This window comes from Carassius auratus, unplaced genomic scaffold, assembly GCF_003368295.1.
Source record: "Carassius auratus strain Wakin unplaced genomic scaffold, ASM336829v1 scaf_tig00216514, whole genome shotgun sequence".
In the NCBI taxonomy this organism is placed as follows: domain Eukaryota; kingdom Metazoa; phylum Chordata; class Actinopteri; order Cypriniformes; family Cyprinidae; genus Carassius; species Carassius auratus.
The window spans coordinates 704,391-726,717 of NW_020528609.1; the positions used below are offsets into that span (position 1 = coordinate 704,391).

The 22,327-nt window shown below is 39.1% G+C and overlaps 1 protein-coding gene across 1 annotated transcript; it reads left to right on the top strand.

Annotated features, from left to right (window-relative positions):
- Positions 1 to 589: 589 nt before the first annotated feature.
- Positions 590 to 22,218, top strand: LOC113098331 (uncharacterized). Its single transcript, XM_026263359.1, has 6 exons — positions 590 to 1,102; positions 1,423 to 1,761; positions 1,865 to 2,173; positions 3,086 to 3,166; positions 21,601 to 21,687; positions 21,776 to 22,218. Exons 1-6 carry the CDS (start codon positions 1,045 to 1,047, stop codon positions 21,802 to 21,804), a joined length of 903 nt encoding a protein of 300 aa, XP_026119144.1. The 5' UTR covers positions 590 to 1,044; the 3' UTR covers positions 21,805 to 22,218.
- The last annotated feature ends 109 nt before the right edge of the window (positions 22,219 to 22,327 follow it).

Here is a 22,327-nt window from a genome sequence, read left to right on the forward strand (position 1 = left end):
GAGATGATCTCAGATCAGTGTGTGTTAAACCAGTGCGGTCAAACTAACTGAGTTCCCACAAACAGATGAAAGATGACCATTATAGTGTTGAGAGGAGAGAAAAACTAACAGTTTATACAGCGCTTTCTTCACACACTTGTCTGCTCAGTGGTGCTGCTACAAAATACATACAGCTTTATATATTTACTAAAATTACAGAAGTTATATGTATTTTCAAATTAAATGAACATAAAGGGCAAAGTTTTAATTCCTGTCACATTCACTCTCAAGTGTGGATATCGAGACGAGACGAAAGATCAGTCAACATCTGAAAGACTCGCAGAGAACAAACACTTGTGACATCATGTCATCACATTTGATGATGTGTTAAAAACATTCACAGTTTGGTCATTTAACAACAAACCCATCATCTTTTACTGAAAGTCTTTGGAAGAGTTTGAAAAAGTAGATTTTCAAAACGTCAGACAGCATTGATCCACTGTGGCATTATGGGTATTATTTCTCTCAGTGTGAAAACAAAGTGATTGATAGCGGAAACCTTTTCAGTAACAAACCAGTTTGATCAGTTTTCTATAAGTGAATGATTTTCTGTCTAGAGTTGAACTGCAGAAAGAAAGAAGTGAAACTACGAGTAATGTGAAGAACGGCCTGTAGATCGTGTTCAGAGTAAATGTGTGTTGAGAGGATAACAGTAATCAGTTCTCACTGAAGAACATGTTTCACCACCGCTGTGGCGTCTGGTTAGTGGTTATGGTTAGGTCTTAAGAAACAGCAGAGGAACAGGTTTCAACACAACACTGCATCAGTCAGCGCTCGGGTCTCGAGGGATAATCTTGACCTGTTGAGGTGGACACAGAAACACTGCAGGTTACATCGGCTCCAGCTGACCTCACTTCTCCATTACGACTGACATCATGTTACTAAATAACAACTCTAGAGTCATTTCAACACTCAGTCGGTCAGATCAGAGGAAGTGAAAACCACAGGAGGAGCTGAGAGTATTTAAAGAAAGAGTTGAGAGCAAATGATGAAGAGAAAGAGAAAATGTCTGAGTGTCATCTGTGTCTGCTGGGACTGATCGCTCTCTCTTCACTTCTCACAGGTAAAGACATCTGTGTTTTCTCTTCAACACATTCAGTGCAATCAGTCTGAGAAAGAGTTTCTTCTTGTGTTTGATACAGAACACACTGATTCTTCCTGAACACACTCAAACTAGACAGATTCACTCTCAAACATCTCTCAATTATTCTCTGATGAAGAGTGTGTTTGTGATTTGAACAGCTCTCTGATGAAGAACAAGAGTTTATTCTGGAGAGTGTGTTTGTAATAACTGCTGAAAAAGACTGATCTGAACCTTCTGCTTTCTGTGATTCATTTATTAATATATATCATAATGATCACTCAGATCTTCTTGTGTTTCAGGTGTCAGTGGAGAGGATGATGTTCATGTGTTCATCAGTTCTGGTGAAGATGTCTGTCTGCCCTGTAATAATGCTCTTCATGATGCTCTTCATGACTGCAACTCAACTACATGGAACTATAACAGAGGCAGTCAATCAGGAACAGTTGAACTGATTGGTTTAGGGAAAGAGAGGAAAGGCACAGAGAGACATGAGAGACTGAGTCTGGGGTCTGACTGCTCTCTGAACATCAGGAACATCTCAACAGAAGATTATGGATATTACACCTGCCAACAATGGACTGGTGTGAATGGACCACAAATAGGACCTGATGCTCGTGTTTATCTGCATGTTCTTCATGGTAATTTAATGATTATTTGTTCAGTTTAAAAATGACAAATTCTTCATTTAATCTCTCCTGGTGGTTGAAGAGTGTGTGATGTGTGTGTTATTCTGTGTTTCAGTCTCATCCTCACAGACTCAGATCAGTTCAGGTCTCTCTGTGACTCTCTCCTGTCGGCTGTATTTATATGATCGAGTCTCTTGTGATTTTTCGGGTCGTTCTGGGGAAATTCATCTGTTCTGGGTGAATCAGGCTGGTGTTAAACTGAATATATCAGACTCCAGATATCAGATATCATCCTCATCAGATCCCTGTATCATCTCTCAGAATACAACACTCCTGAATGAAGATCACAACAGAGAGTGGAGATGTGAAGTTACTCAGAGAGATAAAGTCAAGACCTCAGTCACAATCACTGTCAAGATATCAGGTGAGAAAACATCTCCTCTATCAGTGTTAGACTCTCATAATGTGAGTAATATTAAGGACTGTAAGTATTATTGAAGCAGAACAAAAGCTTGGTTCAGTCTGACAGAAGAAACTCAAAGCACTGCTGCAAACTAATGTCCAAATATTACAGTCAAGAAGTTCTGCTGGAATTATTTAAACTTTTTATGTAATGTTATGATCTAAGTTAAAATATGATTGTCATATTCTATGTCAGGGCTTTTCACACTTTCTAGTAAACCATGTTTTCAAGGATCCTCATAATTAACACAGTGTTCAAGGCTAAAGTGAATGTGTCTGTGTGTGTAATATACTGGTTTTATTGGTGTAAACGGTCCATATTTGCACTATTACGTATTTTACTGAACAAAAACAGAAAGATTAGTGTAAAATGAAAGCAAATTACAGTGGAATTCACTGCAAACAACATTTATTTGACATGTCGAACCTATAAAAAGGTATTTAAAGTGAAACTGAAGCTGCTTACGTCCCTCTCATTCAGAATGGATCATTTCCATGAATTAATCATTAGCTGCAGAGGAACATTTGGTTTCTGAACTATTATTAAAGAAGGTTTTGTTTTTCTTAAAACGGCATCGATTCACAGGAGAATGTGTTTGGAAATATGCCTCGAATGCTCACACTGACTGTCACAGATATTAAACAAGTTAGCATTGCTAGAAATTATTGTTATATGCTTGAAAGCTTGAAGCGCATCATCAAGTGTCTGCTCTTTGATTGTTTTTTTTTAGTGCATGTTTTTGAATAAATGTTAGCATGTTTCAGATGATAAAAACATGACTTGTAGTTCAGAAAACACTGTATAGAAGATGATTTCTCAGAGATGCCTTGTTCTACAGTATGATGAATCTGAACTAACATTCATTCTCTACAGATCAAGCTCAAACGACGACACCAGTCCCAAACTCTCAGGATCCCTCAACTACAAACACACCAGAAACTTCTACACACACAGGTACATGATGCTGCTGCTCTTCATTGAGGATGTTACTGAAGATCAGGGATATCAAGACAGGCACCCTGACAATTCAGGCAGAGTTAACGATACACTGTGTGTGAATTTGCACATTATAATGTAACTCCTTAAAGTGATTTGATGGTCTGTCTAAATACTCAATTCTGATTGCGTTAAAAAATGGTTTAATTCACAGCTGGCCGTGTATGGAGTCAATATAATGCCGTATATATACGCAAAAAAATAAAATAATGTATTGCAAACAAAAATTTAAGTATTGAGTAAAATAATTTTGCTTTTTGCAAACAAAAATAAAGAATGGCAAAAGAAAATAAAGAATTGGAAGAAAAAATGAAGGGTTGCAAACAAAAATAAATAATTGCAAAACATAAATGAAAGCAATGATTTTGCAATACATATTTTCCATGGTCATAACTATTAATTTATTTGCAACGCTGCTTTTATTTTGCGTGTCAATCTAGTTTGAGCTTGCGATGCCATTTTCCCTTTGCGCTTCACTTTTATGCACGTCTCTCTTTGTGGCACTGTTTTGATGTGGGGGAGGAGTCAAGGGACGGGGGCGTGTACAACTTGCCTCCCTGGAAGTGACATCATCTGCCCAAGACGCAGCTCACTGATCCAGGTCCTGTCATGATGAGCAAAGGCTTGCTAGTGGATCGTTTCTTTTTATTCAGTAGCATTTAAACATGCATGTTTTTGTTTTATTTACTTTATTAACAAATGTATACAGTATTGTTCAAAATAATAGCAGTACAATGTGACTAACCAGAATAATCCAGGTTTTTAGTATATTTTTTATTGCTACATGGCAAACAAGTTACCAGTACCGTATTTTTCGGACTATAAGTCACATCAGTCGAAAAATACATCATGATGAGGAAAAAAAACATATATAAGTCGCACTGGACTATAAGTCACATTTATTTAGAACCAAGAACCAAGAGAAAATATTACCGTCTCCAGCCGCGAGAGGGCGTAGATGGTAATGTTTTCTATTGGTTCATTTCTCTTGGTTCATGTCAAATTAATTTTGATAAATAAGTCGCACCTGACTTTAAGTCGCAGGACCGGACAAACTATGAAAAAAAGTGCGACTTATAGTCTGAAAAATACGGTAGGTGCAGTAGATTTTCAGAAAACAAACTAGACCCAGCATTCATGATATGCACGCTCTTAAGGCTGTGCAAATGGACAATTAGTTGAAAGGGCAATGTTAAAAAAATAGCAGTGTCTCCCGTTGACTGTACAAACTCAAAACTATTTTATACAAATGTTTTTACATTGCTAAACTTTATACATGTTTAGCAATCCTGTGAATCACTAAACTAATATTTAGTTGTATGACCACAGTTTTTTAAAACTGCTTGACATCTGTGTGGCATGGAGTCAACCAACTTGTGGCACCTCTCAGCTGTTATTCCACTCCATGATTCTTTAACAACATTCCACAATTCATTCACATTTCTTGGTTTTGCTTTTTTGATATCACCCCACAAGTTCTCAATTTAGATTAAGGTCTGGGGATTGGGCTGGCCACTCCATAACATTAATTTTGTTGGTTTGGAAGAACCAAGACTTTGCTCATTTACTAGTGTTTGGTGTTTGGTGGTCATTGTCTTGCTGAAACAACTATTTCAAGGGCATATCGTCTTCAGCTTAAGGCAACATGACCTCTTCAAGTATTTTGACATATGCAAATTGATCCATGATCCCTGGTATGTCAAGTCAAGTCACCTTTATTTATAAAGCACTTTAAACAAAATACATTGCGTCAAAGCAACTGAACAACATTCATTAGGAAAACAGTGTGTCAATAATGCAAAATGATAGTTAAAGGCAGTTCATCATTGAATTCAGTGATGTCATCTCTGTTCAGTTTAAATAGTGTCTGTGCATTTATTTGCAATCAAGTCAATGATATCGCTGTAGATGAAGTGACCCCAACTAAGCAAGCCAGAGGCGACAGCAGCAAGGAACCTGTCATGGCAAAATTTAAATCAACTCTCGTCAGCATAAGAGACAGACTCATTCTCAGGTATAATTAAAAAGAAATCTTTTAGTCTTTGCAAAGAAGGTCAGACAGTCATACAGCAACACTGAGTTCCTGCAGAGTGAAACCGACCCAGAAAGAGGGCAGTCCTCCACCTTATATACCTCTGCTGCTTCCAAGGTTATACAGTCTGAACAGCTGTAACTTCCCACACATAACATGGAACACTCTCTATGGGCGGTTTCTCACACATTTAGGACTTAGGTGACCCCCTCAGGTCATCCTCAGACATTGTCCCCCCCACTATATGGCCCAATGACCCTCTCAGGTCATTCTCAGACATCTGTTTTCCCCCCAGGTGTCGCCCTTCTGAACCCACACAGCAAAGAAAAGAAAACACATGCATATATAGGCATACAGAAGCAATGTTCAATGAATTTTTCCACCACAATTTCCCCCTTTTTATCATTCATTGATCAATAAAACATAAAAATTCATTTCTACTGGTAATACTTTCACTACACACTTAACATTATGTTTGCTCTGGGCGCTGGGCTAAACGAGTAATCACTGCTACTGCATTCCTGACATGAGTCAGACCCTCAGTCACGTCACAGATACAAACACAATTCAAAATCAGAAATTCACACTCAAGAATACTAACCTGATCCACGTTGCTCTCTCTGCTCCCTTCACAGTCGTGCAGTGGAATTTCAGCAACCTTCTACGGAGCCAAAAGAGTCGTTCGCTGATTGAGGAAAGTGAGTCGTTCGCTGATTGGCTTTTAAGTAAACAATCCCCCACGTGGGGTGCATTCTTGTGATTGGCTCAAACAAGGAAGATATCTGATTGGTTGCAGATCATTCCCTGTTTAAAAAAAAGGCATTTGTGTGTCGAGCCAAGTCAGAGGAGTCTCTAACTCACTCTAATGTTTTTGTCTGCTGAGATGCTGCAGCCTTCGACGCTGCGTCTGCTCTGACGTTTCCTGTAGATACAGAATCTTTGTTATTAGTATGCGCTGCGCATTTACAAATCGCTATCTTTTCTAGCAGCAGAATACCATCTAGCAAATCTGCCACAAGGGGTGCATTTAATATTGGTCACCCATCTGACTTTAAAAAACTTTCTGTGTTTCCACAGCGCCCCAAAATCACAAGTCACCCCAAATGCATATCGTCTAGTAAATCTGTGTAAATCGTTACACATTTGTCTGTCATTATTTTGCATATTTCTGTTAATGCCAAAAGCTTAGCTGCTTGTGCTGAATAATTTGATGGTAATGAGCCAGAGGCCACAATGTCAAATTCAGTTGTTATTGCATAACCAACCTTATTCAGGCCTGTTTGTGGATCTTTAAAAGCTGAGCCATCCACAAAGAGGACATTTTCACAAGTGGCACGTCACACAGGTCTGGACGTGGCGTACACACTTGTTCAAGTGCTGTTAAACAACAATGATGCTCTTCCCCATCCTCTTCTGTTGAGGGAGAGTAGCAACATTCAAGGTTGTGCATCGCTTAACAGTGATATTAGTGATATCTTAACCACCGTGATGTTTTCTATTCCTGCAAAATCATGGACACTGCATGAGACACCATCAATGTCAAATCAGAGTAACCTACGAATTCTGGGTCTAATTTGCTGGAAAAATATGCCACGGGTCTCAATTTGTCTCCATGATGCTGCAACAATACAGAATTCATAAATACATTTTTCTCATCAACCGTCTGAACAAAGGGTTTATTTGGCGCCTGCAAGCCCAGGGTTGGCACAACAGACAGCTGAACTTTCATGTTCAGAAATGCCTCTTCCGCTTTCTTATAATTTGGAATAGATGTTCTACATTAGGAACACATCCCCCAAAATTAAGCATTTGTTTCTTTGTTATTACTGGTTTTGGGACTTTTCTTGTAGCTTTAACCCCTTTTTCAGACAGTGATTTGCTACTCGGTGTTATTACATGCCCCAGGAATGTAATCTGTTGTTTTACGAACTGCAGTTTGTCAGGCTGACTTTATGGCCCTCCTGAGCCAGATGCTTCAGGACGGTCACAGTGTCAGTTTACACATTTAAGCTCATCAAGAGCACACAAGCAAAGATCATCCACATACTGTAACAGAGCTGTACCTGCTGTCAGGGTCAAAGCTCCGAAACTCCTTCTTAGGGCTTTGTTGTAACCTTTGCCCTCAAATTCAAATGCAAATCAGAATTGGCTGTCTTTATCAACTGGCACACTATAAAATGCATTTGCCAAATCTACCACTGAGAAGAATGTTGCATCTTGTGGTATTTGTGACAAAATTGTGAATGGATTTGGTAGTGATGGAGCTCTTTGCCTGTCAGCAGGGTTTACCGCCTGTAAATCCTGTACAGATCGGCACTCTGTGGGCTGACCCTTGTCTCTTATCTTTTTTACAGGAACAATTGGAGTGCGAACTGGAGAATCATCGCATGGCACCATTATTCCCTCTTCCAATAGTGACTCAAACACTGTTTTTATACCAAGAATTGCCTCTTGTTTTAGAGGTTATTGACGTTGACATGGTCTGTAATCAGATTTTGGGGTGACCACAACTGGTTCACATCCTTTAATCAAACCCACATCATATTTGTGTTTTGCCCATAACTCTGATGGCACTTTTGTTAATGCTGGATGTATATCTGAGGCACAAATGATGGTCATGCAATGATTCTCCCTCTTTCTTTTGTCAATGGGTACCACAACTCTCTCTGTTTCCATGTCATGCTTGCACTCTGACATAAACGCTCCCAGACTCTCACTGTGTTTCACCCCCTCCCCTATCTGTCTCCAGTCTTTGGCATAATCACAGATTTTCACAAACAAGTCTAATCTGGGCCCTGTCTGGCTCCTGTCCTTGGAAAGTGATAAGTGAGGCACAGAATCTTCTGCCATTAGGTAAAACTGAAGCTGTTTCTCTGTCAGGCAAACTGAGACTGCACACACATTTACTGTCTAAAACATTTTCTCAAAACGTAAAGTTTCTCCTTTTCCTCCCTCAAACCTTTTTCATACTGGTCATCTGGCTGTACTACAACATGTGACGTGCAATGCAATTTGTCAGGCAACATGATTTCTCTATCAAATGGTTTTGTTCTATCTTTAGCAAGTTCACACATCATTTCAGCCCAATCAGAATTTATGATGTGCCATTCGTATGCCCATTTTGGTTCTGCTTGCAGACAGCAAATCCGCTCTTTCTTTACCCCTTGGACACCCCCAGAGTCTGCAGTCAGTGTCAAATTTAGTTTGCACAACAAATCTCTTCCCATCAAAGGCACTGGACATGCAGGGGTATAGAGAAAAGCATGCCTCAGCACCTCACCCCCTTTTGTTTCACAATTCAGAGGCGCTGTGAACCTTTCACAAATTACGTGCCCTGATGCAGAAATTGACTCATTCATTTCGCCTGTTAATTGTGGTTGGCATTGCAAATCACATGGCTGTATAGATATATATATATATTATATATCAGCTAAAAACTCAATCAATATCCCCTCTACTAGCATAGGATATTTAGGCATTTTCATAAAGACTTCACTTTTAAACATAATAGCACATTTGTCAGGATGCTTATCAACAGAATCAGACATACACAAAGGAAGCAAGTGTTTTCTTCATTGCAGAGAGCAGAAAGTACATCAGTGTATGTGTGTGTGTTTGTGGTTAGAAAATTTTCACTTCCTTGACTTGTGACTGTTGGTTGCTCGCCCGGGACACCCCCTCTCTGCTCTCCGTCTCCCTCGCTTCAGTCTGCTTGTTGATTTCGCTGGTTCTCCAGGCAATCCTTCGCCCAATGGCCGTCCTTTTTGCACAGTCTGCATCTGGTACAATTCAATATCTCATGTTCATCAGTCTTGCAGATCCGACAACCCCATCTTTCAAAGTTTCTTTCAGTTTCGTTCGGATATCTTCCTCCTCTCTTCCACTGCTGGTCTCGCTGCGCAGAATAGCCCCCCGGCCTCGACACGGCTTGCACTACCGCCAGCTGCCACTCCTTGTTGGTTTTGGCTTTCACTCTTTCCTTCTTCACCATCTGCATCTCCTCTGCATGCAAAGCGTGTGCCAAAACAACAGATAGCCGTCCACTTTTCCACTCTATTTAGATGGTCTTTACTGCTTGTGCAATTTCAGGTCTCAGTCCATTCAAAAACCAGCTCCGCATGTGACACTCCCATGTGCCAGCTTGATCTCCTCTTTCATCTGGTTCCTCCAACCCCCTGTGTTTGTTGAAAATCAGGTACAAGAGGTGGTAAAAGTCCTGAACAGATTCGTCTCTGGGCTGGCAACAGTTGCCAATCTTTGCTGTATCCACACGCGCTGGAAATGCTGCTTTTATTCCGTCAGCCAGCTCGTTAACGGCCTTTCGGTAGCCCGCATTACTAAGATGCATCCACTCACAGTGTTCTCTCCGGCAGTCCTCTTTCTGCAGCTCTCCACTCACTTCATGCCTGCTCGTAGCCCCCAGTTTCACTGCCAGCAGCCTCCTCAGATCGTGCACGGTAGGGCTGAATTCTTGGCAGAAGGTGACTAATTCGGTAGAAAATGTATCACTTGGTTCGTCAGGGCTCGGCAAGTGAGCCATCGCTTCCTTCATCTCCGTTATGGTTCATGGTCTAAAGACCATAACAGGGCCGTCAGGGCCAGAAACTTCAATCATTGGAGCTATAATACTCTCATTTTCTTCTTTCACTGGCTGTCTGGTTTTTCTTTTCTTTGTCGAGGCTGCTCTGCGCACTATTTCCTCTTCTATTTCCTCGTTGGGGGTTTCAGGAATGATTTCTGGTTCTTCCTCTGTTTCTTGTCTCCATTCTGGATCTGGCCACGGTGCTGTTGATCTTCTCGGTGGAGAGCAGTCGAGGTCGGGGTCCATTTTCGTGGCTTGCACCTCGGTCACCGGGAAATGTGTGTATGGCGGAGGTACATGTTTAGAAACACAAACATCAGAGAGGTTAGTAGGTCTATGTGAGGCATTTACACTTTCATCACATTCTTCAACTTTCTTTTCCTTCTTTCTACTTGCTAATTATTTCTGCATTGTTCTCCTTTCTCTCCTATCTGCTTCCGCTATCCAACAATTCACAGTTCGTTCACATTTCTCACACATGTGCCTCGCACAACAACCTTTCTGTCCCTTGCTTCCCTCTTCTACTGATTCCTTCACAGCTTTTAATTTCTTAACACTCAACGTTCCCTCTTTTGGAAAACCATGGTATTTAATGAATTTCCCCAGATCTTGCATGCATTTTTGGCCATACACTTTTTTCATTCGCCGAAAACACTGGTGTATCATATTCAGCGAGCTTGCTCTGAGACTTTCCCATATCTGCTGGTTTCCTTCTCTGTGGGGATTCTCTTCGGCGTGCCTATAATCTGTCAGACGTCTCCAACAGATCCGACTTTCCTCTGCCCAAGTCGGAAGAGCCAATACTCACACAGTTTCACTTCCCCTCTTAGAAATATGTTAACCGCTCGAGCATGATCTCAGCTTATCGCTTCAAAATATCTGGATTGCTTTGATCTCAATTTCTAACTCAATTTACGATCACACCAGTTGCAGCAGTTTCAATTCCCCTTAGAAATGTATTAACTGCTGCAGTATTCTCACAATCGGATACCCTCATCCGCTTGATTGTGTTTCCCACAGAGAAGGACCCACCGCTATGGTTCATCCCTCTTCTAATTTAGATTCCAATCCTTATTTCTAAAAACCCAAAATTTTGAATACCATGAACTGTCTCTTACTCGAGAGCTCTGTTGCCATTCCGGTTCTTTCCTGATTCCAGTGGTGTCCCCTCCGGGCCTCGGCGGTCGGTCCCTTTCTCCCTCAAATCTAATCGGGGTTAGGGCTGAACTTCTGTTGTTCAGGATGATCAGTCACCGTCCGCTCACAGGTCCAGAAGACACATCCAAGGAATCCCACTTTCTGACACCAAATTGTCGTGGCAAAATTTAAATCAACTCTCGTCAGCATAAGAGACAGACTCATTCTCAGGTATAATTAAAAAGAAATCTTTTAGTCTTTGCAAAGAAGGTCAGACAGTCATACAGCAACACTGAGTTCCTGCAGAGTGAAACCGACCCAGAAAGAGGGCAGTCCTCCACCTTATATACCTCTGCTGCTTCCAAGGTTATACAGTCTGAACAGCTGTAACTTCCCACACATAACATGGAACACTCTCTATGGGCGGTTTCTCACACATTTAGGACTTAGGTGACCCCTTCAGGTCATCCTCAGACATTGTCCCCCCACTATATGGCCCAATGACCCTCTCAGGTAATTATCAGACTTCTGTTTTCCCCCCAGGTGTCGCCCTTCTGAACCCACACAGCAAAGAAAAGAAAACACATGCATATATAGGCATACAGAAGCAATGTTCAATGAATTTTTCCACCACAAACCGAAACTCCATCGGTGACAGAATGAAGAAAAAAACCTTGGGAGAAACCAGACTCAGTTGGGGGGCCAGTTCTCCTCTGACCAGACGAAACCAGTAGTTCAATTCCAGGCTGCAGCAAAGTCAGATTGTGCAGAAGAATCATCTGTTTCCTGTGGTCTTGTCCTGGTGCTCCTCTGAGACAAGGTCTTTACAGGGGATCTGTATCTGGGCTCTAGTTGTCCTGGTCTCCGCTGTCTTTCAGGGATGTAGAGGTCCTTTCTAGGTGCTGATCCACCATCTGCTCTGGATACGTACTGGATCCGGGTGACTGCAGTGACCCTCTGATCTGGATACAGACTGGATCTGGTGGCTATGGTGACCTCGGAACAAGAGAGAAACAGACTAATATTAGCGTAGATGCCATTCTTCTAATGATGTAGCAAGTACATAGGGTGTTATGGGAAGTGTTTCTGGTTCCGGTTTACCTAATTAATGCAGCCTAAAAATCCTTTAACGGATTTGGATATTAAAACTTTTTACATTAAAACTAGCAGTAACTCTGAACTAATGTGAACAAAGAATGCTTCTGTGCGCTGGCATCCCTATCACAAGTTAAGTGATTTTAAACTAACACTGTTAATACACACGCAGTTAACCAATTTAAATAATTAATGCTATAAAAGTGTACACATCGAGAGAAATAAACAGCAGATGTTCTTGGTAACAACTTCTTTAACTTGAGCAAACACTGCTAATACACATATACATTTGTTAGTAAGTTCCTCACTTTCCGCGCTGACGCCGAGATCGTCTGCTTGCTTCAGAGAAAGTATAACATGCCTAGCCTTTTTGACTCGTACATTACACATCACATGCTGATGTCACGTGTTGTTACGGGTTGTGTGTGAAAGCACGCACATATGCTGGGTAATCACTGGCAGTGTGAAAGTGCAAAATCTAGCGACCCGGGAACATTTGCCGGAACACTTAATCCTTGTATTTGCCGGAATGGCAGTGTGAAAGGGGCTATGCAAACACTCCTGCGGGCTTTGTCTGTGTTTTTGTTTCTGAAAACTCCCTCATTCATGATTCTATTGTTCTCACCAAACGATCCTCCGCCAGGTATGACACATTTATTCCACCTTTCTTAGCCTTTGTTGTGGTATTTCAAGCTTTACAAAGCCACCAAGCTGCTATCTCACTTAACGCTAACATTAGCATCAAGCTACATCAGACAATTTATTAAATTATTAGTACACTTTTACTCAAAACTCACTTTGAACCCCGATTCGAGTTTTTGTAATAACATCCTTTTGTGATCACGGGTGGAATTTGGTAATTTACTATTGTAAAAATATGCCATTGGTTTCCTTTTTCATCGCTGCACAAGTTAGCATTTCCAATGTACAGTTTTTATAAAAATGCCCCAGATCTCAAGAAAATCTCATACCAAGCTTTTCTATCGTAATCACTGGTTTATTATTCAGATATTTCACTAAACTGAGAACCGTTTCTGTCGGACAGGTCCGATTTGAGAAACGATGAGCTGATTCTCGTTCTCAAGTCAAGAACCGGTTGCATCGGTTTTTAGATCACCAGTACACTGAACAGAAAACCGTTTCTTTCAGACATGTCAGATTTGAGATTCCGATGAACTGATGATACTGTGCATGTTTTATTTATCTAAGTATTTTGTTAAACATCAGAAAGTGTGATAAAATAACTATATAATTTTTTTTTTTTTTTAGATGAATGTTTCTAATCTGTAGATGATGTATAGGCCAAAGGAGTTTTCAGGGAAGTTGGACAATAATTAACACTCTAAAGTCTCTATGTTTAATAGGAATTAGGGATGACTCACAGTATTGTTCAAAATAATAGCAGTACAATGTTACTAACCAGAATAATGAAGGTTTTTAGTATATTTTTTTTTATTGCTACGTGGCAAACAAGTTACCAGTAGGTTCAGTAGATTCTCAGAAAACAAACAAGACCCAGCATTCATGATATGCACGCTCTTAAGGCTGTGCAATTGGGCAATTAGTTGAATTAGTTGAAAGGGGTGTGTTCAAAAAAATAGCAGTGTGGCATTCAATCACTGAGGTCATCAATTTTGTGAAGAAACAGGTGTGAATCAGGTGGCCCCTATTTAAGGATGAAGCCAACACTTGTTGAACATGCATTTGAAAGCTGAGGAAAATGGGTCGTTCAAGACATTGTTCAGAAGAACAGCGTACTTTGATTAAAAAGTTGATTAGAGAGGGGAAAACCTATAAAGAGGTGCAAAAAATGATAGGCTGTTCAGCTAAAATGATCTCCAATGCCTTAAAATGGAGAGCAAAACCAGAGAGACGTGGAAGAAAACGGAAGACAACCATCAAAATGGATAGAAGAATAACCAGAATGGCAAAGGCTCAGCCAATGATCACCTCCAGGATGATCAAAGACAGGCTGGAGTTACCTGTAAGTACTGTGACAGTTAGAAGACGTCTGTGTGAAGCTAATCTATTTTCAAGAATCCCCCGCAAAGTCCCTCTGTTAAAAAAAAGGCATGTGCAGAAGAGGTTACAATTTGCCAAAGAACACATCAACTGGCCTAAAGAGAAATGGAGGAACATTTTGTGGACTGATGAGAGTAAAATTGTTCTTTTTGGGTCCAAGGGCCACAGGCAGTTTGTGAGACGACCCCCAAACTCTGAATTCAAGCCACAGTACACAGTGAAGACAGTGAAGCATGGAGGTGCAAGCATCATGATATGGGCATGTTTCTCCTACTATGGTGTTGGGCCTATTTATCGCATACCAGGGATCATGGATCAGTTTGCATATTTTAAAATACTTGAAGAGGTCATGTTGCCCTATGCTGAAGAGGACATGCCCTTGAAATGGTTGTTTCAACAAGACAATGACCCAAAACACACTAGTAAACGGGCAAAGTCTTGGTTCCAAACCAACAAAATTAATGTTATGGAGTGGCCAGCCCAATCTCCAGACCTTAATCCAATTGAGAACTTGTGGGGTGATATCAAAAATGCTGTTTCTGAAGCAAAACCAAGAAATGTGAATGAATTGTGGAATGTTGTTAAAGAATCATGGAGTGGAATAACAGCTGAGAGGTGCCACAAGTTGGTTGACTCCATGCCACACAGATGTCAAGCAGTTTTAAAAAACTGTGGCCATACAACTAAATATTAGTTTAGTGATTCACAGGATTGCTAAATCCCAGAAAAAAAAAATGTTTGTACAAAATAGTTTTGAGTTTGTACAGTCAAAGGTAGACACTGCTATTTTTTTTAACACACCCCTTTCAACTAATTGCCCAATTGCACAGCCTTAAGAGCGTGCATATCATGAATGCTGGGTCTTGTTTGTTTTCTGACAATCTACTGAACCTACTGGTAACTTGTTTGCCACGTAGCAATAAAAAATATACTAAAAACCTTGATTATTCTGGTTAGTCACATTGTACTGCTATTATTTTGAACAATACTGTATGAAATATCTGTACTGTATTTATAGTTAATGATGACACATTCACAAACTGAGTTTGTAGTAAACAGAACCTGAACACGAGTAGAGCAGCTGATGATACTGAACTGCAGCACGTACACAGAGGAGCTGATGATACTGCGCATGCATGATTCAGCGTGAAGCAGACTGACTCACAGAGCGTCTGAACCGAACTGATTCTATTGGTTATTGATTCTGAACTGATTCTGTGCTAATGTTTTGAGCGCGGGAAAACCGAGGGCTTGGATGAAGGGTAATCTGGCAAAACGTAAGTTAATTTAATAACAAATATATCGCAATTGGATTATGTACAGTAAGTGGTTTCTGCGCTGGTTGTAAGTGGTTGATTCTAGTGCTACCAACTGCTAAAGTGCAAAACAACAACCGGTGGGAAGAATGAGTCTAGAGCCCTGTACAGCCTAATTGCGGAATTATGTGAATGCCATCAGTGAACAGGTCAAAATATGTCAAAATGTATAAGGCATGTGTAGCCAAAAGTCTACCAAAGCTTCATCTGGAAATTTCATAATCTAATCTGTAAAACTGTGAATTTTATTAAATATTTTCTAAGGCCATGTCATGTGTGTTTTTAGAGAAGGCTAATCAGATTGATTCATGGCACTTGTCATCTCCGTAAGAGCTCACATGTAAACTCTCCTGTGTATTTTGTATGTGTGTTGGCTTTGAAAACTCCCCGATTCATGGTTCTATTGTTATTCTACAAAATAATTTATTACAACTTTTCTTGAATTATTTTGACAGAAATGAATTATGAAGAAGAAATGCACCAGCTATTAGTAGCATTAGAGCTAACGTTAGCATCAAGCTACATCAGACAATTTATGAAATTATTAGTACACTTTTACTCAAAACTCACTTTAAACCCCGATCGAGTGTTTGTAATAACTTCCTTTAGCGATCAGGGGTGGAATTTGGTCGTTTACTATTGTAAAAAATATGCTATTTATAGCCTTTTACATCCCTGCACAAGTTAGCATTTCCAATGTACATTTTCTATTTGTTTTATAAAAACGCCCCAGATCTCAAGAAAATCTCATACCAAGCTTTACTATCGTAATCGCGGGTTTATTATTCGGATATTTCGTGTGTACAGAGTGTATTTCGTGTTTCAGTGTTGTTTTGGCCAGATAACTACCAGGAAGTTTACAGGAAGCATGTGACACGATGGGGCGGTGTCCAGATATGACACTCTAAAGATTGACATGGGGAAGGACCAATCGGAGTCTGACACACACACGAGCTCACAGCACTGCACACACACACACACAGATCGCTGGGAGAGGCTGTTTATCATCAGATCGTGTAAATCAGTGGAAAATGAATAGAAATGACGATTCTGTTTGAAGAAATATGAAGTAAACATCAGTAAATATATCCATATATCGCCATAGATATGCATCTATGGTCTATAAATCCTTATTGACGCTGTTCAGTGAGTCTATGTGAACACAAATAAACCGCTGCTGACGTGACTGAATATTAATGAGTGGTGAAGTTCTGTTCAAAATGGGGCATAATACGGATTTATTATTTTGCACTCCTGACATAAATCACTAAATAACTTTCACTGCAACAATGTTTGATCAAAATATTTAACAAAATGTTTAACGTGCTGTGAAAGTAAAACAATAATAAACTGGGGCCTTCGGCGATGTTTGCAAGCAAAACTGTGGTTTCCAGGAAACTTTTTTCAATTCCTTCATATAGTTTTCTTCATAAGCTCCATACCTCCTAACGTCATCATCCAAATGAGTCAAACTGTGCACATTATACTAGTGATGGCCGATTTGTGAACGAATCGTTCAATTTAACCGGTTCTTCTTAGTGAACCGGTTGAACCAGTTCACCAAATCGAACTGAATCGTTTGAAACGGTTCACGTCTCCAATAAGCATAAATCCACAAATTACTTAAGCTGTTAACTTTTTTAACGTGACTGACACTCCCTCTGAGTCAGAATAAACCAATATCCCGGGGTAATTCATTTACTCAAACAGTACACTGAATGAAATGCTGTGAAGACCGAACTGAAGATGAACACCGAGCCGAGCCAGATAATGAATGAACACGCCCACTGCGAATCGTTTCTGTCGGACGCGTCCGATTTGAGAACCGATGAGCTGATTCTCGTTCTCGAGTCAAGAACCGGTTGCTTCGGTTTTCGGATCACCAGTACACTCAACCGAGAATCCTTTCTGTTGGATGCGTCCGATTTGAGAACCGATGAACTGATGATACTGCGCATGCATGTAATTTTGTAAGTATTTTGTTAAACATCGGAAAGTGTGATAAAATAACTATAGTCTATTTTGATTTTTTTTATTATTATTTTTTTTAGATTAATTTTTCCAATCTGTATATTGTATATAATGTATAGGCCAAATGGGTTTTCAGGGAAGTTGGACAATAATTAACACTCTTTTAATGTCTAATAGGAATAAGGGATGATTTATGAGATATCTGTACTGTATTTATAGTTAATGATGACACATTCACAAAATGAGTTTGTAGTAAACAGAAAATATAGCGTTTCAGCGTCAGTTCAGGCAGGCCACGTAGTCAAGCTCTGCTGTCAGCTGATACCCAGATCTAACAACTGATCTGATCGCTAAAGCACTCAATTGGTCCGTTCAAACAGGGCGCCCTATTTAAGTGCATTTGCAGTCTGCTGCTTGGCTGCTTCCACTGCATTGCTTGCAACCCACCTCCTCCCCGAATCGCCTCCTTAACTTGTTTAACTTAATCAATGTCATACTGTTTTCATTGATGCATGCTCTGTTCTCAATGGGGGAATTTTATTTGCTGCTCTCCCAGTTTTAAATGGGAGATTGTCCCCAGAAGCTGCTGCTGTTACCTGACTAGCTTTCATGGAGCTCATGAAAAGTATGGGTAACTTAGAACAGAGCCATACCGCCAATGTAACTTTAACAATCATGCAAATAAAAGCTATACAACATTTTGACTAAATAATTGTCTATGGTATTTTTGACTCAAGTGGTCCTGACTGAAATGAACACGAGTAGAGCAGCTGATGAAACTGAACTGCAGCACATGCCCGTTAGAGCGATTCTCGTTCTCGAGTCAAGAACCGGTTGCATCGGTTTTCGGATCATCAGTACACTCAACCGAGAATCGTTTCTGTCAGACGCGTCCGAATTGAGAACCGATGAACTGATGATACTGCGCATGCGTGATTCAGCGTGAAGCCGACTGACTCACAGCGATGTCTGAACCGAAGGGATTCTTTTGGTGATTGATTCTGATTCTGTACTAGTAATGTTATGAGCGTGGGTATTTCGAGGGCTTGGATGAAGGGCAATCTGGCGAAACGTAAGTTCATTTAATAACAAATACATCGCAATGGATTATGTTTAGTAAGTGGATCAGGGTTTCTCCGCTGATGACACCTAATTTATTTACTATATATCTTCAAGACTTAAATCCTCATATGCACATTATTGCTGTTACTGTATTTAGGTGTTGTTGCAAAATTAAACTTTTCATGATTATGAGGTTAACTGACTAAAGTTATGATTACTGACTTTATATATTTGAATGTTTGATAGACGTGATGCCATTACGTCATTACGGCGAGCGTAAAAGAACCGATGAACCGGTCTTTTCAACCGGTTTATTGAATCGAACCGTCCGAAAGAACTGGTTCACGGAAAAGAAACGAACTTCCCATCACTACATTATACTCCACTTCATCAGCACCATACAACTGCTCAAATTCACTTAAGAAATGTTTCATGAGATCATCAACGTAGTCACAGTAATAATTACACAAGGCAGGACAGAGCATCAAGTACATGGCAATTGAGAGATTCATGAAATTTCTGTAGTGGGAAGAGTTAAGGATGTCTTGTAAAACAATTATTGGGTCCGTATAAAGTAAGAACTGGTGGAATTCAGTGGCTTTCCACCGGTCAATGTCTGCTAATCTTCTTGGCTTTCTCTGAAACTCAATTGGCATATACTGCCTTAGCTGCTGCAATCTTGCAGAGATAGCCGTCACTGCATGAGAGCCCAACCTACAACAAAAATCCACCTTCATCCAAAAACGTATCAATTTTCGAGTCACTCCATGGCAAACAAGGTGCATGTAGTCCAGAATGAACATTGTAACCATGCCTATGTTAATCCGTGCAACCAGGGCCGTAGCTGGGGTTAGCGGGGCCCCGGTGCAGGTTGTACCAGTGGGACCTGTTTGAGAGTGTTTAATTTGTATGTTCGTTCTGTTTATTTGTTTGTGCTATTTACACAGTGTTTACGTTTTTTTCAAGTTTGTAAGTGTCCAGGTACAGAAAACGAAAAATGTAATGTAAAATAGCACTGCATAGTCTTCACTGTAAAAATATCATATACAGTCAAACCAAAATTTATTCAGACATCTTCAACATTTCTCACATTATCACAGTTTATTTGCTCTAGTTTAGAAAATGGTAATAAAGTCGGACGAACTCTGAGTTAGACTGTAAGAACAAATTAATCTTAATATCATCCTAATATCAGATAACTTTGATAGAAAGATATGTAATGGATTACAATCAAACGAAAACTTACGAATACTTTGTTACCAAGCAATGATACATTTTGTTCAGTCTGTGGTGTGTAAAGGTTGCATTAGCAATTCTGGAAAAAAACACCTAAGCAAAACATGGTGAGGTCTGAAATAATTTTTGGTCCCAATTTTTTTTTTTTTTTTTAATAAATTTCACTAGTAATCCACTGTATGAAAATGTATTTCTGTATAATATGCCACAGTTCTCTTTATTTTGCTATACTCACTTACATAAATTCATTATAGTTTTCTGGACATAGTAGTAAAATAAAAAATGATGTCAGGTTTCTGAATAATTGTTGGTTTGACTATGCATTAATTCTAGTTGAAACTACAAAGTAATTCAGTCGAGAGCAGGGAGTGATTTTTTTTTCTCTCATTTTCTTGGATTAACATTACAGCAGCTTGTAGCTAATTTAGGCGCGGACACTTTAGGAAACAATGAATGCATCCAATATAATACACATCCCATTTTTTTCTCAATTGTCTACTTTCACTTAAGACATAACCGATAGTTTTACGAACATACTTTCCAAGTCGGGTATTTAGATTTTTTTTTAAATGTATTTGTTGTACAAGAAAAACAAAACAAATTCAGACAAAAACTGAATACCGTGGCTGCTGAATTGGGCTCTTTTTGTTTGTTTAAATTGGCAAGTGGCAAGTAGTGATGGGAAGTTCAATTCTTTTCCGCGAACCAGTTCTTTCGGACGGTTCGATTCAATAAACTAGTTGAAAAAAACGGTTCACCGGTTCTTTTACGCTCTACGTAATGACGTCATTGGCGATGACATAACGGTGTCAAGTCTCTCAAACATACAAATATATAAAGTCAGTAATCATTACTTTAGTCAGTTAAAAACCTCATAAAAATGAAAAGTTTACAATTAAACTTTGCAACAACGCACACAAATACAGTAACAGCAATAATGTGCATAAGAGGATTTAAATCTTGAAGATATAAAGTAAATAAATTAGGTGTCATCAGCACAGAATCCATGATCCACTTACTAAACATAATCCATTGCGATCCATTGATTCAACATACAGCTCTTATAAAAAAATTGTTGACATACAAATGTTTTTGTTAACCTTTTTCAACCATGTTACACATTAAACACAACAAAGTCATTATTTCAACCATATTTCAACGTTGAAGGTCAGTCATGTGCTGGCTGGGTAGATCTTGTTTCTTCGCTTATGTGCTCACACATCCAAAGCACGCAGACAGAAAAATAGATTTTAAATGCATCTGATTGACAGATAAATCATGGTTTATATCATCCAGATGATGTTGAGGTTATTTTAGCTTCGTACAATTGGTTTAACTGCACTTTTAAAGAGGGTGATTTTTGCCATTCAGCTGAACTATGTGCATGTATTTTAGACACTTACATTGTTCTTGCTTCATACATACAATAATTGCATCGTTCTATCAGCCTAATTTCCTGCTGTGTGCTCTGCTAATATCGACAGTATGACCCATTTCAGGAGCTGAGAAAATAACAGTTTAAAATCAGAGTAGCTCATATACACTAAAATACTGAAACGCTAATGATGTGGATTCAAAACGACAGCGCAGGTGCTTGACAGTCAAAACAAAGAGCTGTGTAAACGCCATTTATTTTATTTTTATTACATATTTTTGTACTTCGTACTTTTGGTGTAAAATAAATGCAACAAAGTTGAATACTTTAGTTTTATTTGACACAAGTAAAAGTACAAACATTTGATTATACTCTTCTACTAAGAAAGTAGATTAAAAAAATATTTTTACTCAAGTACTGTAATGAACATATATGTAATTAGTTATATATAGTGGTATCACCATCTCATAGAGGTATCACACATCTTTACATTGTTCATTGTTTCATGGCTTTGATTTCTTTCCCAGTTTCACAGACTGAGTCTCTGTTTTCTCTTCACTACAGTGATTGTGATTGTGATCATTGTAAAGTTTGCAGTGTTTGCTGCTCCTACTGTGATTCTTCTTCAGATCATCTGTGCAAGGAGAGCTGGTGAGTTTTTTAGATGATTCATGTTGATCTGGAACGATCTGCAATCATGAGAGCTCAGTCAATGCTTTTGTGTTGAATTATTTTACAGGAAGGATTTGCAGCAGCCAGAAGAAATAGAGATTAGAGTAAAACACTCTTCATATAACAGATTACAGCTAGATCTGTCTTCATCTCAATGATATGATGATATTTATACAGCATATATGTATATTTGCTCCATATACTGTACTGAATGCTTTAAATATATTAAATACAGAGATCAACAGAAGTACTTTTAATAACCATGAATAATTACAGAAATTCTAATAGAAATACATGGTATTTTTTTTTAAAAATCTTGATTCATCTAATCATTGCATTGAACATTTTAAAGAAAGCTTTTTAAATGTGGTAATAGTACATTTTAACTGATGACGCTACACATGCATGTTAATTATCATACAATATATTTACAAATGTATTTTAATTACTATTGTTCACTGATTATTTGATGCAGAGAAAAAATCTTACTTAAATATCTGAATTACTGTCTTCCTCACCTACATCATGCTGCATTATGTTTTTATGTCAAGCATTATGCAGAAATAAAAATTAAAAATGTTAAAACGTTTTTTTTTTTGGTCTTCAGATTTGTTATTAA

Excerpts from the sequence above, each read along its gene's own strand:
- LOC113098331 (XM_026263359.1), top strand. The coding sequence starts at position 1,045 with ATGTCTGAGTGTCATCTGTGTCTGCTGGGACTGATCGCTCTCTCTTCA. Across the intron at positions 2,174-3,085 it reads AATCACTGTCAAGATATCAG|ATCAAGCTCAAACGACGACA; the intron begins GTGAGAAAACAT and ends CATTCTCTACAG. Across the intron at positions 21,688-21,775 it reads CATCTGTGCAAGGAGAGCTG|GAAGGATTTGCAGCAGCCAG; the intron begins GTGAGTTTTTTA and ends ATTATTTTACAG.